This window comes from Nelusetta ayraudi, unplaced genomic scaffold (genome assembly GCF_046127955.1).
Source record: "Nelusetta ayraudi isolate G7.1 ecotype Tasmania unplaced genomic scaffold, CSIRO-AGI_Nayr_v1 ptg000018l, whole genome shotgun sequence".
Classification (NCBI taxonomy): Eukaryota; Metazoa; Chordata; class Actinopteri; order Tetraodontiformes; family Monacanthidae; genus Nelusetta; species Nelusetta ayraudi.
The window spans coordinates 669,876-685,944 of NW_027466068.1; the positions used below are offsets into that span (position 1 = coordinate 669,876).

A 16,069-nucleotide genomic window follows, 5' to 3' on the forward strand; every position below is an offset into this window, starting at 1 on the left:
AAGTCTCGCTCTTGTCTTGGTCTCGAACTCCAAATCTCTTGGTATTGTCTCGATCTCATTAATTTCTGGTTTTGATAATGTCTTGGTCTCGGTTGGCGCCGTTTTTACCCTCGTAAAGATAAACCGCGGACACTTAATGTCGAATTTTTGAACTGTCTAAATGCTTTTATTCTGAAGGCCGCGCCGACTTCCTCTCGCCGCCCCTCCTCCGCTTCAGCACAGGTGGCTTGGCGCAGGGGGGGGCGAAAAACCAAACGGAAGGCACGGCGGATCAATTTGGTGCCGCGGCGGTTGATCGGGATAATGCGGAGACGCTGATCGCTGCATCGGTAAGCAACCGCGGCCCGGCGGCGGCTCCCGGCGAGCCGCCACTCGGCCCCCGCTGACGGGCTACGAGAAACCCGCAGCCGCAGCTAGCATAGCGCCGCGTCTCCCCCACAGACCTACCCCTCTCCCTTTGTTCGTTTGCGCCTCTTTTTTTTTTTCTCCTTTCCTCCTCTCAACGATGCGGGTTTTGTAAATACTGGCGCAACATGGCTGCCGTCTGCCGGGGCTGAGCTCCCTCTCTCCCTCTCTCCCTCTCTCTCCCTCTCTCTCTCTCTCTGTGCAGAGCCCTTCTTCTGCAGGGTGGCTCACGAGGCTCCGCATAACCGGCCACTCAATTAGCAGAGAAGGTATGAAGTGTGACCTCTGGCTGCTCATCTTGCATCTTCACCACCATCATCACCACCACCATCACCACCATCATCATCATCGTCATTCAAAAACAAGAGCAGCGCTACAGTCACACACATTCCTGCTTTGGATTGTAACGTGACCTGCATGCTGAGTAGGAAGAGGAGGAGGAGGGTCATCTGCAAATACAAACAGTGATGATGATGATGATGGTGGTGGTGGTGGTGGTGGTGATGATGATGATGATGATGATGAGCTCCAGACTCAGGTGGACACGTGATATGGCAGAGCTGCGCTGTGGTCATACATGAGAGACACAAAGCAAAGACTGCCTGGACTCGTGTCAAGTCTGTGGTGTTTATACCTACACCATATTTTGCCATCATTTGGAATCACTTCACTTTACTCTGCCCACAGGGGGCGCGGTTCCGGTTCTTACCCCTGGTCCTGTGACTTCCAGTGCTAGAAAACTCCCCCGGCTAAGTTGTGCGATAAGATGTTGTATCAGTGCAGCAGTGCAGAATGAGGAATCTCCGAGCTGTTAATGTGTTTTTGCTCATTTCATTTTGATATATTTATTTTTTAAACGTTTTACTCATATTTTTAGTAAGGACACGCCCCCTGTTGATTGGCTGAGGTCCAGCCAATCAGGAGGAGGGTCGCGATGATACTCTTTCTTACCGTTTCAACGACAAGACAAAGTGCAAATGTTAACGCAGCGTTGAGGCAAATTAGCGGCTGTGCTTCGACGCAAGGCAGCAGGGGGCGCTATCAAGCGCAAACACAGGCAATTTAGATTGCGATTTAATAGGAACGATGGTGCGACGCTGCTTCCGCACATTTTCCCACATTTTCTTTTCATTTTTTACTGAATTCTAGCGCCAGTCTACATCAGGCGTGGGCAAACTCCGGGGCCATATGTGGTCCATTAAGCTTTTGAATCCGGCCCGCCAAACTTGAAGAAATTCTGTTAACAATAAGTCAGTCATAAAATAGCTGCATTTCATTCATTTCTCAGTGTTTTCAGAGAAAGACACTGACTTTTCTGTAACTTTGCTTTGGTTCATTTTCATCACATTTTCTACACATCCCATGATTTATTTTGTCCTCCTATGAGGTGGCTCACCAAAACACTCCATCCATCTGCTGCTGCTGCTCCACTACCCCCTTCAGATCCCACTGTGGCCCACCAGTCAAAAAGTTTGTGCACCCTGCTCCGTCAGTTACATACAAACATTTTATTTGTTTAGTGCTTTTTAAAAAACACAGGCACTTCAGAATGTAGAGGTAACAAGCGAGGTCAAAGGTCATCATTGTGGCCCTGGACTGGATGAGTTGATGTTGAATGCTTATGCTTGAGTTTTACTTGTTGAGATCTCGCTGGGATTCCCTGCAGCCGTGGCAGCAGACAGTCAGAGCGGCCGAGGCTGCAAGCGTTCAGCCGGCTGTCGCCGTGAAATTGCTGGAGGAGCGGCGTTGAGCGGCAGCTGTCCCGCGGTTTGTGTCGCACTGGGTTGTGGTTGTGTTGTGGAGCGGGGGGCCTCAGGACACGCCTCCTGACTGTTTCGGAGGGAAACTCGTCCTGCTTTTACTGCCGGCTGCAGCCCTGAGTCAGTCGCTGGGTTCAAAGTTCATCCAGGTTTGTTTTTTTCTAACCGACACTGGCGGCTGGTTCGCCTCTCGCCACCTGACTGCTGATCTCAGGGTCCTCACCTTCCCCTTCAGCTGACTTCTCTAAATTGAATAGTAATTAGAATAGAATCGAATAGATTACAAGGCCTTGATTATTCCCACAGTGGGGAAATTTGCATAATTACAGCAACGGTCTAGTGCAAAAAAGATGGAAAATAATACTAATTAAAAAGAAATAAGGCAATAGAAAATAAAAATTAAATATTTGTTGTGTAAAAAAGGGAAATGTTCTGTGTTTACTTGGCCCACAAAATAAACAGAACTGAATGAATGAATAAAATCTTAACTCTTAGAACACTGAAAAAAATGGATGATTTACAGCAATTTTATGACATACCGACTATTAATATTATTTCTTCAAGTTCAGTGGGCGGAATTAAAAAGCTTAACAGGCCGCATTCGGCCCCCCGAGCCGTAGTTTGCACATGCCTGGTTTAAATAGGCAAAAATCCACTGATTTCACTAGCGGCGTTTACACAACTGCTAGAACTGCTTAAAAACCTAAACATGGCAATAAAACCTGGTGATGGAAACTAAAGCTCAGCTTGGAAAAACCTCTCAAATATTGTCTGAAAGGTTTTGATGCTCTCATCAGGTGGTTTTTCACATGCATCCATATAGAGGAATATCGCTAAGGTGTCATGGAAACACTGTCTTTGCATTGACACGTCAGCGGACGTGACGTACGGGGTCACGTGACCAGCTCACTGACCAGTGACAATGGTGCGTTATGATTGGACGGAGGAAGAGACGGGATATTTTTCACAAGTCATCAAAGAGAAAAATAGAGCCAAGCATTCTGGACAGCAAACCACATGGAAATGCAGATTTATGGCGAAATGTGTTGCACCTCCATCGTCCTCATGGTGGCGTCTCACTGGACCAGATTTGACCAGGCTGATGATCTTCACACTGTTCAATGGAAACACCTGCAAATCACAATTGTACTTTGTTGAAATTTTGGAAACAATGCTTTTATTTTGTGAAAAACCGTGATGGAAACACAGCTACTGTGTGTGTCCCCCCCCCTCGCTCTCTCTCTCTCTCCCTCTCAGGCTCATCGAGTCCATCAGCTGTGACGTGGTGGTGGCCCCAGGTGTTCGCCTCCACCCCTCCCCCCCAGTCTGCATGCAGCCTGCCCAGGGCCTGGTCTAACTCCTGGTGCTCCTCCTCCTCCTCCCTCCTCCTCCTCTCCCTACCCACCTCCTCTCCCCTCACCCCTCCCCCATCCCTCCATCCGTCCTCACCTTCCCGCTCCACCTCCCCCACCGTACATTCTCCCGACGCTAGCCTCCCTCCTCTCCTTCCCCCCCGCCGGCGGCCTTGGCAGGGCTGCCCCCCCACAGGTGGATGAATGAAGACCCCATTCAAGAGCCCAGCGGCGCCGCGGCCCCGAGCCGACGGAGGTGAGGAGCCATCGGAGGGAGGGGGGGGTTTGATTGGCCGGTGGTCGGCCCCAGTGGTCTAGGATGTGGCTGAAATTCTGGCTGAGGGGCCACAAGGGGGCGCTGCTGCTAGCAAGACTACGTTAACAACACCGGTGTGCAAGGCGGGGTCCCGATTATTATTGACGATTATGGAAACATACTGGTGAATACTGGCAAAACAATTGTAAAGATTTTAGAAAGTTGATGTTAGACAAGGTGATGTTAAAGACGAATAATACATACATATGTGTATGTGTATAAAGACTGTATATATGTATATATATATATATATACATATATATACATACATATATATATATATACACATACACACATGTATATGTTTATGTATGTATATGTACATATGTATCTATACATATATATGTGCATACATGTTTATGTATGTATGTGTATATGTATTATTATACATATTATATATTCAGCTTTTTGAATAAATATGAGACCCCTTATCATTTTGCTTTGAGCCTTTTAGGGGTCTCATGGGTTTACCAGGGGGGTCCGACCCCCAGCCCCCCTTGTATTTTGCACACTGGTCAACACAGTGACCATGCAGCATGTTTCACTCTTGTGCGGGTGTTAGTTGTTGGCCCTGTTCTCAGGTGCAGCAGCGTCACGCCGTTAATTGTCCCTCAAAAGTTGCCCAGGCCTCCACAAAGCAGCAGTTAGCCCGCTGTTCGCGGCCCACTGCCACAAAGCAACGCCTGGTTGACGGCGAGGCTCTGTGAGAGGGCGGAGCCAGCGTCTGCAGCGGGTCGCTGGGTTGTTTAGTCCTCGGCCTCCTCCGGCCTCAGCATGACCTTGAACGCCACACACTGAGACGCCTCTCCTGCTTTGACTCTCAGGACATTCAGGCGTGTCGGCAAACATGATGAAGAAGAAGAACACACACAAGTAAGTGTGACGCCCCAGGAGTGTGTGTGTGTGTGTGTGTGTGTGTGTGTGTGTGTGTGTGTGTGTGTGTGTGTGTGTGTGTGTGTGTGTGTGTGTGTGTGTGTGTGTGTGTGTGTGTGTGTGTGATGGCCCATTGATTTCAATGCAGCGGCTATCTAGCTAGTGCATATGCTGAGGAAAATCCTCGGCTTCTGGGCAACTACTGCATCATGTGACTCATAAAGCACATAGCAGTTAGTGTCACTTCCCATCATGCCTGTGTGACTCACATGATGCGTCAGGACGCATCGGCCAATCAGAACGAGCCGAGACAGCAGCGCGTACGATGCAGTGGCTGGGGATCTTCTGAGCTTTAGAATTATTTTAGAAAGATTCAAAGTCCTCGACTGAACAATCTACAAACCTGTGTTTCAGGTCAAAGGTCGTCCCTGTCATCCATTTCATAGATAGATACATTGATAGATAGATGTATCTTCATTGTTCCCAATTGGGAAACTACACTACACTACACATATTTTAGCTGCAGTACCTGGAGTGGCCACTGGTATCCAGTCGTTCTAAAGCATCCATGTTGCGTCCCCGCAGGAAGCAGCGAACCAGTGTGGGTCCCAGTAAGACTCTGGCTCCGCCCAGACGGAACATCGTGGGCTGCAGGATCCAGCACATCTGGAAGGAAGGAAGTAAGTTTCAACGTGGACTCTGCAGGTACCATCAACACTGACACCCCTGGTCCACCCATCAGGAACCGGTTCAGACATACTGAAGAGGCCAGTCTGTTCTTGTCCTGCTCAGTGGACAAGGGGGCTTGAGAGCAGTGATATATATGTGCGTGTGTGTGTGTGTGCGGTCCCAGCCAAGTCATCCCAGTGGAAGGGGACAGTCCTGGACCAGGTTCCGGTCAACCCCTCCCTCTACCTGATCAAGTACGATGGCTTCGACTGCATTTACGGCCTGGAGCTGTACAGCGACGAGCGGGTGGTGGGTCTGGAGGTGCTGCCCGACCGAGTGGGTGAGGAGAGGGACACGGCGGCGGGGTCACTTCCTGCAACGCCTCCTCACCAGCCCTGTGACGTCTCTCTGGTGTCTCTCCCTCTCCCAGCGCCGGCCCGGGTGAGCGACTCGCTGCTGGCCGAGACGATGATCGGGAAGGCAGTGGAGCACATGTTTGAGACGGAGGACGGGCCCAAGGAGGAGTGGCGAGGGATGGTGCTGGCCCGCGCCCCCATCATGACCGCCTGGTTCTACATCACCTACGAGAAGGACCCGGTGCTCTACATGTACCAGCTGCTGGACGACTACAAGGAGGGAGACCTGCGCATCATGCCAGACTCCAGTGAGTGGCCACGCCCAGTGCAGGAGAAGCGGCTGTCCAGAGCAAAACTGAAATGATAAAATGAATGTGTGAAAGTATTCAAAACAAAAAGCGGTAGTGAACGTTTTATTTGTACAACTTCCTGATCTGATCCTGCTTCCTCTGACCAGTCAGTCAACCGAGACCAGACCAAGACTAGAGAGCAAGATCAGACCAAGACTAGAGAGCATGGAGACCAAGACCAGACCAAGACTAGAGAGCATGGAGACCGAGCCCAGACCAAGACTAGAGAGCATGGAGACCAAGACCAGAACAAGACTAGAGAGCATGGAGACCGAGCCCAGACCAAGGGCCAATTCCAATTCCTCCCTTAACTCCTCAATCTCAACCCTCGCCCTTAACCCTCAATCTTTGGCCCTCAATCTTGGCCCTCAAAAATAAGTGTAAGGGCTTAGAAATGGGACACCCCTTAAGTGCAATTACGTCTTCAGACTGTGGGGGGCAGCCTTACGCCAAAGCTGCGTCCAGTCTGTCAAGAAGACGACAACGACGAAGAAGAAGGAGAAAAAGAAAAAGACGGCGAAAAAGGAAGAAGTCCTCCTTCGCTTCACAACGAGGTATACAAGTAACGTGAAGCCGGGACCGCCGGTCCGGTTGACAAACCTCGTAAAGTTAAAAAAAAAAATGTTACGCAACAACAATGTCAATAATCCATAAAAAAAAGTCTTAAACTAAGACAATAAAATGGTTTCGTAATATTTATATCTTTATTAACTAAGAAAATACTTCCATTTGTAGCTCGCTTTTACATCGCCATCTTTTTCGAAGATGTCTTGGTGAAAATATGCAATGCCTTCTGGGTAGCCCTTACTCCCAAGGGTGGTGCCGGAGAATCTCAATATTGAGGGCGATACAGCCCTTAAACTTGTCCCTCAACTTGACGTTCTGAGAATCGGGACAGCACTTGCACCTCGCGGGAGTGCGCATTTTCGAGATTGAGGGTTGAGATTGAGGGTTAAGGGAGGAATTGGAATTCACCCCAAGACTAGAGAGCATGGAGACCAAGACCAGACCAAGACTAGAGAGCATGGAGACCAAGACCAGACCAAGACTTTACACATCAAAGAAAAATAACAACTAAATTCCAGTTTTCAGTCTGCTTCACAAAATTAGAAATCGATGCACTAGGAATAAGGGGGCAGGGTGTCACTCTAGGTGTCACCAAGAGAGCGTAAAACGGCGGCAGCTGGATTCTTTTCTGTTATTATTGTGTTATTACAATGTTGGCTGAGTCTCCACTGGTCTGGATCAAAAATCCCGTGTCCGTCCAGTCCCAGACTGAGACCAGACCCAGTGAAAATGCCTCAGAGTCTGAGACGAGACCGAGACCCTTTAAAAGTGGTCTGGGGACCAAGACCAACCTCCAGTACCACAACACTACGATGCTCTCTAGAGTCTTGATAAGGTCTTGGTCTCGGTCGGTGCCGTCTTGACTAGAACAGTACTGAGAGATAAGTCTGAGGTCACGTAGCATGTGTGTGTGTGTGTGTGTGTGTGTGTGTGTGTGTGTGTGTGTGTGTGTGTCCAGACGAGAGCGTGGCGACGGAGCGCGAGCCCGGCGAGGTGGTGGACAGTCTGGTGGGCAAACAGGTGGAGTACGCCAAAGAGGACGGCGGCAAGCGCTCGGGGATGGTCATCCACCAGGTGGAGGCCAAGCCCTCAGTCTACTTCATCAAGTTCGACGACGACTTCCACATCTACGTCTACGACCTGGTCAAGACCTCCTAAGCCCCGCCCCGCCAGACTCCGCCCACAGACTGACCATATCCGCCCTCTGATTCGGTCTTTCATTCAAACGCCTTAAGATGAGAAGGATGTTCGGCCTCGTCACCTCTTCACACACTTTTCTCATGTTTTCCGTTCCCCTACTTCTTCTTCCTCTTCTTCCGCTGGATTATTTCAGTATTATCGTCACCCCCTCAAGGCCAGAGACGGTTTCGCTCTCGGTGGGGGAAGAGAGAGAAATAAAAAAAGATGAATAAATCAAAGCCACGCCCACTCACGCTGGCGGATACTCCACCTCTTCCCCCTCCTCTTCCTCCCCCTTCTCCTCCTCCTCCTCCTCCTCCTGAGACCCTGCCAGGCCGTCCGAGAGGAGGGCGGGGCTGGGGTGGGGTTAATGAAGGCCGGGGTAGGGGTCACCACGCCAAAGGAACCAATCACAGAGCGTTCCGCTAAGCCCGCCGCCCTCCCTCCCTCCCTGCAGGTCACCCACTTGTTGTCAAGACATCTCATCCCTGTTACCCACGATGCCTAGCGGCGGAGGGCCCAGCCACTCGGCTGCTACGTAGCATTCCGTGTCGCTAACCAGTTTTTGTTTTTCGGATTTTTTTGGAATCTGTGTTTTTTTTCCAGGAAGTTGTGGTTTTTTTTGTTTATTTTCTGTCCCCCAGGCGTCCAATCAGAGAAGATGTTCATATTTTGTGCCAAACCGCGCAGAAGAGCCGCGAAGACGAGGGTCCGAGTCGGCCGAGGAGGTCGATCAGTCGTACGAGACGTGACGTAGCTGCTGCCTGCGGTCGTCCGGACACGCGTTTGATTCGTCTACGATGTGTTTTAAAGTTTTATCATCCTCCTTTTTTTTTATCGTCACCTTCCCTTTCACCCATCCATCCATCCACCATCCATATTGCATTGAGTTGTTTGGATGTTGTCACCTTACAGGGACAGTTCACTCTGAAAATTCGCAGCGATGTGATGATTTGCTAGCTGTTAAATTAGTTCCAGTCACCAGAAAAAAAACCCATCCAGGCCAGTCAGGATGGAGACTTGATTTCACCACCGATGAACTGTCCAGTTAAATCAACGTTGTTTTTAGTCCCCTGTTTTTGTTTTATTTTAATCTAAGCTGTCCTGCTGTCTCTTTCAAGCTGTCAGCTGATGTTAATCACTTCAGTGAAATTGAAGGTTCGCTGATGTGTTTTTTTGGACCAAACCGGCTCGTGGTGTTCGTCTCTTTTTCTTTCTTTTTTTCTGTCTTTTTTCTGTGAAAACAATCTTTCCGACACGTGTTTTTCTTTTTTGTCTCCACGTTATTGCCAGACGTAGATAGCGGCTTTCTTTCCACTCCCGTCGTCATTCTGAAAACTCTCGGCCGCAGCTCAGGGCCCCCCGAGGCTAAGCGTGTGTTGTTTATTTTTATGTTTGCGCGATATCGACGACATCAGCAACTGTGTTGCCTCGTTCACTCGCCGCTGGTTCCTGCTACTTCCTGTCTGTCAGAAGTGCTGATTGGTTCTCAAATGTCCGGGAGACACATTTACCTGCAACACAGCGGAAATACAGTGTAACAGTTTTAGGTCAGAGTCGCAGTTTCCATTCGACCCCACTGGAAGTTCCTGCAGATTGTTTTTTTTGCCATCACATGGTGTTTAAATATGCTGATGATCAGGAATCAGATCATTAGCTGAAACTCCGCCCCACACCACCAATGACCGATTTCAGTCAGTATTGGCCTCTAGCCACAATCCACTGGCGCAGAGGGGCTCAGCAGAGCCCCCTGCTGGTGGTCTGTGTCGGTGCATCTTGAAGCCTTGGCATCGTGGATTTGAGAAGCTTTTTGTTCAAGAGTTGAAGTGACGTGTTAAAGAAAAGCCTAAAGTGTGTGTATGAGTGTGTGTGTGTGTGTGTGTGTGTGTGTGTGTGTGTGTGTGTGTGTGTGTGTGTGTGTGTGTGTGTGTGTGTGTGTGTGTGTGTGTGTGTGTGTGTGTGTGCGCGTGCGCGCGCGTGTGTGTTCAGGGCAGTGTTGTTTTTGCATGCCTATATAGCTCTGTGTAAGTCAATGTGAGTTGCATGTCCGTGTAGTTTTTTCGGTTGTTTGGCTGAGTTCTGTTTGTTGTGGCTTTCGGTGCCTTTTGTTTCGTTTCTTTTTCGTTTCTTTCTCTAAAAACATTTTTTTTTTTATGTTACTTTTTTGTACTGTGCTTCTCAGAGGCTTTTTTTGGAAATAAAAGAGAGAGAAGAAAAAAAAACTTACAGTTATTGCCACCAGAAAGAACGAACACAAATGTGACTTCTGTTTTTTTTGGGCGGACTGTCCTTTTTAAAGAGTGCCAACTACAGATGCCAGTGTTGTACAGCGGTGAAAAGTTCACATTATTTACTAAAAATAAACTGTTTCTCTGTTTTTTGCACTTGCGAGTCTCTGTGTATTTTCATTTTCATGTAAACATTCAAAGAAACAGAAAGTTTCAGAACAGATGAGCTCGAAAGGCATCGCGGTGACCTCTGACCTTGCAGCAGGCAGTTGGGTTTTGAATCCAGCTCATGCAGCTTCAGTCTCCAGATTCCAGGAACAACTGGTGTCCCTTGATCGATCACAGCAGCAAGAAGAAGAAGAACAATTCTTTATTGTCTCACATGGGAGAATCAGACTTTGCAACAGCAGGAATTATAAATTGCAACAATAATGTGGGAAGAACAAATAGAGGAAGACGGAGGAGATTCTGATCGGATGCAGATTTCATTTATTGTCATTAGAGGGCGCATAGAGCATGTGCACTTCACACCAACGCCACTGCCACTCGCATCAGCCAATCAGAACAGCGCAGCACGTTCAACGCTGTGACGTCATGCTGGGAATATAAAACTATTTCCTGCTGATTTTCTGGCCTTTATACTTTTTTTTTGAAAGACTAAAAGACCATAACTGGAAAATCTACAGTAGAAAGATTTGCTACGTTTCAGGTCACAGTCGTCCTGTCAGCCGTTTTAAAGGCCTTTTATTTTTGTATTGCGGACTATGAGGAAAATGCTTTTTGAGCTGCAGTACTTTGGGTGGCCACTGGAAAAACATGCACGCTGCCATATTGCCAGTGAAGTAACCAGATCTTGGAATACATCTGTTACAATTGGCCATTGGCTTCCTTTAGATTAGCGGTCGTCCTCATGAAATCATAACTCTGTGACCTTCAACTCAATACACAGGAGCCAGTTGTGACCAGAAGTTCTTTGTTTCTTTGCTCGAGCTGTTACAATTGAAACATTTCTCAAGGACAACACTCACACACGTTTTCATATCACATTTCTGTGAATCTGTGGGAACAGTGCCTGGCCTGTTCTCCTCACAAATAACTGGCCAATGAGACCCAGATGACAGATAACAACGGAAAATAATCCAGCTGCTGCCTTTTTTTGCTCTGTTTGTGACACCCAGAGTGACGCAGCCTCTGATTTTGAGTTCATTTGTTTTTTGATTTTATGAGAAATTTTTTTTTTTTTTTTTGAAAATGACTCAAAATATTTGACAAAAAAGAAAAAATGTTAAAGAAAATTATTGAAAGATATCTTTCTGAAAAGAGATGTTGCTGTTTGATTAATGTAGGAACAAACTTGATTAAAAAAAGAAGAAGATACTTTTCATTTATTCTGCTTTGTTATGTTTTTCTTTGGTATATAAAGTCTTGGTCTGGTCTGCATCTGGATGCTCTCTAGTCTGGATAATGTCCTGGTCTCGGTTGGTCTGGACTACCACACCAACATCTGTAAGCTGAAGATGTCTCTGGTTTGTTCCTGGGCTGCCAACTAAAGAACCGACACGTCCATGGTGCTGGTCTGTGTGACGTCACCTCTGTGTGTGTAGTTCGGCATGTCTGAGTCGTTCGCAGGGGTGCAGTGCCCTCTTTTACCGTCGGGTGTCGCAGTTTGCCACCACTTTCTCCAGTGGCTATTTCCCACAATGCACCGCTTCATCCCGGAGTCCTGAACTTGTTCTTTTGGAACTTTGTTGCTGACGCTTAAATACTCTTTCAATCACTTTGCCGTAACGACTTTCAGGTTGCTTTTCATCGAGTCAAGGTTCAACAGTGAAATGTCAATGCGTGACAATAAAAACTTTGCCACCATCAGTCACGAGACTGGAAAGACTCTACAGAGAGTGTCAGCGCCATTTTAGCAGGCGATCCTTCTGGTTCAAGAGTGTGATGATTGGCTCGCTCACAGTTCATCTGTGAGAGGTGCGGCCTCATTGTTACGCAAGCGCCTCAGCCCTTCTGATCCTGAACCAGAGGACTTTCGGCAACCCCTGTTAAAGACTGCTGCTATCAAGGCAGAGGTAATATATATTGATGTTGAAATCAAGACTACACGAAGACTAAGAAATAAAAAGACTATCGAGACCAGACTATGAAAGAAGAATCACAAAACAGCAGAAAATGATCAGTATCTTTTTTAAATTCAAGTTTGCTTCTCAATCCAACAGCAACATATCTTTTCAACAAGGAGTCAAAAACACAGTACGTTACAAAACACTTTAACACTTTGAAAATAAAATATTTCCCCTTTAAAAGTACATCTATCTATCTATCTATCTATCTATCTATCTCTTCCGAAGTGTTCTCAAATTCACTTTTATTTTCTTGCAAATTCGCTCCAAGACTTTAGGGGGCGATGTCTTACCCAGTGAACCCCGGTGTTGTGTGTCTGGAGCAGCCGAAGAAGAAGAAGTAGCTCTGCCATGCAAACAGAGATGGTGGCTCCCGGACGGTCCATGTGATTCTGATGACAGCGGCGCTCAGTTCGGACTCACTTTTTTTAAATTATAAAACAGCATTAAAATTGTACAAAAGCTTCGGCGGCGAAGCTCCGCTGAGAAACAAAGATGCAGCACGACGACGTAAGTGGGATTAAAAGGGAGGACGTGCTCTCACGTGTCCTGTGATAAGGCTCCATGCTAATGCTAATGCTAATGCACCGGTTAAAGCCGAGAAACCGGGATGTTTATCGTCGCCTATAACTCTTTTGACGCGTAGTTCTGTTTTTCTAGGCACTTTATTTTGATTTGTGTTCATATGATCTGGCTTGGTAGCAGGATGTCAGAATAAAACCCAAACAATACTTTTAGAGTTGAATGGAGTCGAATAGAAGGCCTATATTAATCCCGCAGTAAGGAAAAATAATAATTATATTCATAACTACAGCAGTAATTACTGTATATCTTGCTAAAAGATGGAAAATGATATTAATTAAAAGTAATAATAGGGGGAAAAGAGGAAAATCAAAATCAGTGTGTTGATAAACTAACATACAAACATCTTTTGCCAAAAGGAAAACACACGCACACACACACACACCAAATTACGGCAATTTGTGACACTCACCACCTCCCAGCAAAGGTGTGTTTGGTCTGCAGGAAGTTCATCTCTGTCCTGCGCTTCAGCTTCCTGACTCCATCGATCCCTCTGGAGCAGAACTGACTGATGGAGTGTGTGTGTGTGTGTGTGTGTGTGTGTGTGTGTGTGTGTGTGTGTGTGTGTGTGTGTGTGTGTGTGTCGAAGGATAAACGCTGCTGTGGGCAATAACGTTTAATGAGTTATCAGGTTATTAATGTGCAAAATCTGCTTCTTTCAGGTCATTTGGGACATCATAGGAAACAAGCAGTTCTGCTCCTACAAAGTCAAGTGAGTGTGATTGATGAACCTGCTGCAACCCCGATGTCTCAGCATCACTTTGCTTCTTGCTTTACGTTAAACCCGCTGTTATCATGAGCTGCCTTTCCATGACAGTTTTTCGTCAACTAAGAGCAGCAGCTGTGAACGTTGAGGCTTGTAAGACGCTGATCGATGGCACGATCTGCCTCTCAACCTTCCATCCAAAGACGCTCAACCTGATGTTCTCCCTCCTTCTCCATCTCCGGCAGGACGAAGACTCAGAGCTTCTGTCGGAATGAGTTCAACATCACTGGGATGTGTAACCGCTCCTCCTGCCCGCTGGCCAACAGCCAGTACGCCACAATCCGGGAGGAGAAAGGTGACGTCTGGGAGGGAAGCGCAGTCCGCCACCAGGTGGCGATGGGTACACTAACGGCGCTCCTCTTCTCTCCTTTAGGTCAGTGTTTCCTCTACATGAAGGTGATCGAGAGGGCGGCGTTTCCTGCCAAAATGTGGGAGAAGGTGGGTGGGCCTCCACTCTGACATGCAGGAAGTAAAAATTCACTTTTGGATGTTTTGGATGAATCTTACTTTGAGTCCTAATGTGTGTGTGTGCGTGCGCATCTGCAGGTGAAGCTCAGCAAGAACTACGAGAAGGCCCTGGAGCAGATCGACGAGAACCTCATCTACTGGCCGCGGTTCCTGCGACACAAATGCAAACAGCGCTTCACCAAAATCACCCAGTACCTCATCCGAATGCGCAAACTGGTCCTCAAGAGACAGTGAGTGCAGCTGGCAGGGGGGGTGGAGGAGTGGGAACCGGTCAAGCATGGACTCACAACGATGAGTGTGTGTGTGTTTTCCAGGAGGAAGTTGGTTCCCCTCAGCAGGAAGGTGGAGAGGAGAGAGAAGAGGAAGGAGGTGAGCCAAGACCACCAGTTCCTAACACACACACACACACACACACACACACACACACACACAGACAGAGTGACTGGCCAGTGCTTGCTCTCACCGACTCGTCTTGTCGTCCCTGCAGGAAAAGGCCTTGATCGCCGCCCAGCTGGACAACGCCATCGAGAAGGAGCTGCTGGAGCGGCTGAAGCAGGGCACGGTATGGCATCGCACGTTCAACACCCACACACCCACACACCACATAGGTTTAACGACGACACTCTTAGGCCTCAACACCCTGCGGTGGTTGGGTCACTTGCACAGCCTCTGATGGCCACTGAGTTATCTGTTTATTTGACAGACTGACTGTTTGTTTCTGATTTACCTGCCAGTACGGAGACATCTACAACTTCCCAGTCCACGCCTTCGACCGAGCCCTGGAGAAGCAGGACGAAGAGAGCGAGTCGGAGGAGGAGGAGGCGGAGGGAGAGGATGAGGAGGAGGAGGAGGAAGATGAGGTAACCAGCGCACTCACACACGACCGCCGGCAGGATGTCGAGGGTTTTCAGGCGTCTGTGAACCCCTTCACGTGTCTGCAGGACGTCGGGCAGAGAGAGTTTGTGGCGGACGACGAGGTGGACGAGAGCGACCTGAGCGACTTTGAGGTAAAAACTTGCAACGGCGGTCAGGTTGATGCGTGAAAAGTCGGTGACCTTAACGCACGACTCACGTTTCCCGTCGTAGGAAATGAACAACCTGAAGACGAGCAGTGATGAGGAGGGTCCGGAAGGGGAGGAGTCCAGCGAGGAAGAGGAGGAGACGAGGACGAAGGCCAAGGTCAAGTCCAAGGGCAAATCTCCGGCCAACGGCTCAGCGGCCAGGAAGAAGCGGGCGTACGTGGAGATCGAGTACGAGCAGGAGACGGAGCCCGCCCCCAAGGCCAGGGCCACGTTGTGATGTCACGGCCTCAGCTGCCAATCAAACTGTTAGCAGCCTGAGGATGTGCAGGACACGCCCCCTTTATGCTTATTTTTTCGTCTTATTTTCAAACGCTGACGTGTTTGGTGTGTGTGCACGTCAGTCGGACGGATGAAGTTTCTACTCGACGTCCCTCCTGTTTCCACTCGGCTCGACGAGGGACAAACATCTTCGACTCGGCGTCGAGTCACAAAATGGAACCCTCAACATCCTACAGTAAAAAAAAATAAATAAAAAAAAATTCTCGGGTGAACCCAGCTGATGATGTCATTGAGGTGGTGTGTCCACGCTGTGACGCCTCCTCCAATAGCTTGGGGTGGGCTGGGCCTCAGCAGCCACTGTTCATACTGGCTGTTTGTCAGTCACATGGTTTGGTTGTGTGTCAAAGTTGTCAACCATCAATAAGTGAATGTGTGATGCTGTTTTCACAGCCAGACTGTCACTCCAAACTCGGCTGTCTTGAATTGTTGTTGGTTCAAACATAAAAGAAACTCCTGGGCTCAAAATCCCATCAATTCCCATCGTGTTGCCAATTAGCAGCATTACTGCAACCAGCCACTAGGGGTGCAAGGCACGATGAGTGACTCTCTGGGTGATTTATTAGCTTCATTAGCGGCGAGCAGATGTGATCCAGTGGGTTTGCTGCTGGAACCAGTTTGTTTTCCAAGAATTCTCTCTCTCCTGTTTTTTGACTTTTGTCTTTCTATTAAATATTAATGAAATACTCAACGAGTCCCACTGAACTGAGTCGA

At 48.2% G+C, this 16,069-nt stretch overlaps 2 protein-coding genes and 1 non-coding gene across 6 annotated transcripts; all 3 read left to right on the top strand.

Moving 5' to 3' along the window:
- The first annotated feature begins 188 nt into the window (after positions 1-188).
- On the top strand, positions 189-9,967 carry spinb (spindlin b). Of its 4 annotated transcripts, XM_076025564.1 has the most exons (9): positions 234-329; positions 611-674; positions 3,423-3,773; positions 4,658-4,706; positions 5,292-5,386; positions 5,560-5,715; positions 5,806-6,039; positions 7,607-9,734; positions 9,817-9,967. In XM_076025564.1, the coding sequence occupies exons 3-8, from the start codon at positions 3,722-3,724 to the stop codon at positions 7,804-7,806; spliced, it is 786 nt and encodes a 261-aa protein (XP_075881679.1). In that variant the 5' UTR covers positions 234-329; positions 611-674; positions 3,423-3,721; the 3' UTR covers positions 7,807-9,734; positions 9,817-9,967. The 4 variants fall into 4 exon arrangements, with proteins under 4 accessions (XP_075881680.1, XP_075881678.1, XP_075881681.1 ...); XM_076025565.1 differs by lacking the exon at positions 611-674 and having other exon boundaries at positions 189-329; positions 7,607-9,738; XM_076025563.1 differs by lacking the exon at positions 611-674 and having other exon boundaries at positions 189-329.
- Positions 9,968-11,977: 2,010 nt separating this feature from the next.
- Positions 11,978-12,074, top strand: LOC142888023 (small nucleolar RNA U13). The gene has a single exon (XR_012926646.1). It is a non-coding gene; the product is annotated as a small nucleolar RNA U13 (small nucleolar RNA).
- Positions 12,075-12,497: 423 nt separating this feature from the next.
- On the top strand, positions 12,498-16,041 carry mak16 (MAK16 homolog (S. cerevisiae)). The gene is made up of 10 exons (XM_076025567.1): positions 12,498-12,691; positions 13,426-13,475; positions 13,715-13,824; positions 13,903-13,967; positions 14,076-14,227; positions 14,312-14,366; positions 14,485-14,559; positions 14,732-14,857; positions 14,939-15,004; positions 15,084-16,041. The coding sequence occupies exons 1-10, from the start codon at positions 12,677-12,679 to the stop codon at positions 15,294-15,296; spliced, it is 927 nt and encodes a 308-aa protein (XP_075881682.1). The 5' UTR covers positions 12,498-12,676; the 3' UTR covers positions 15,297-16,041.
- The last annotated feature ends 28 nt before the right edge of the window (positions 16,042-16,069 follow it).

Excerpts from the sequence above, each read along its gene's own strand:
- spinb (XM_076025565.1), top strand. The coding sequence starts at position 3,722 with ATGAAGACCCCATTCAAGAGCCCAGCGGCGCCGCGGCCCCGAGCCGAC. Across the intron at positions 4,707-5,291 it reads AAGAAGAAGAACACACACAA|GAAGCAGCGAACCAGTGTGG; the intron begins GTAAGTGTGACG and ends GCGTCCCCGCAG. Across the intron at positions 6,040-7,606 it reads GCGCATCATGCCAGACTCCA|ACGAGAGCGTGGCGACGGAG; the intron begins GTGAGTGGCCAC and ends GTGTGTGTCCAG.
- mak16 (XM_076025567.1), top strand. Across the intron at positions 13,476-13,714 it reads TTCTGCTCCTACAAAGTCAA|GACGAAGACTCAGAGCTTCT; the intron begins GTGAGTGTGATT and ends CATCTCCGGCAG. Across the intron at positions 14,228-14,311 it reads AAACTGGTCCTCAAGAGACA|GAGGAAGTTGGTTCCCCTCA; the intron begins GTGAGTGCAGCT and ends TGTGTTTTCCAG.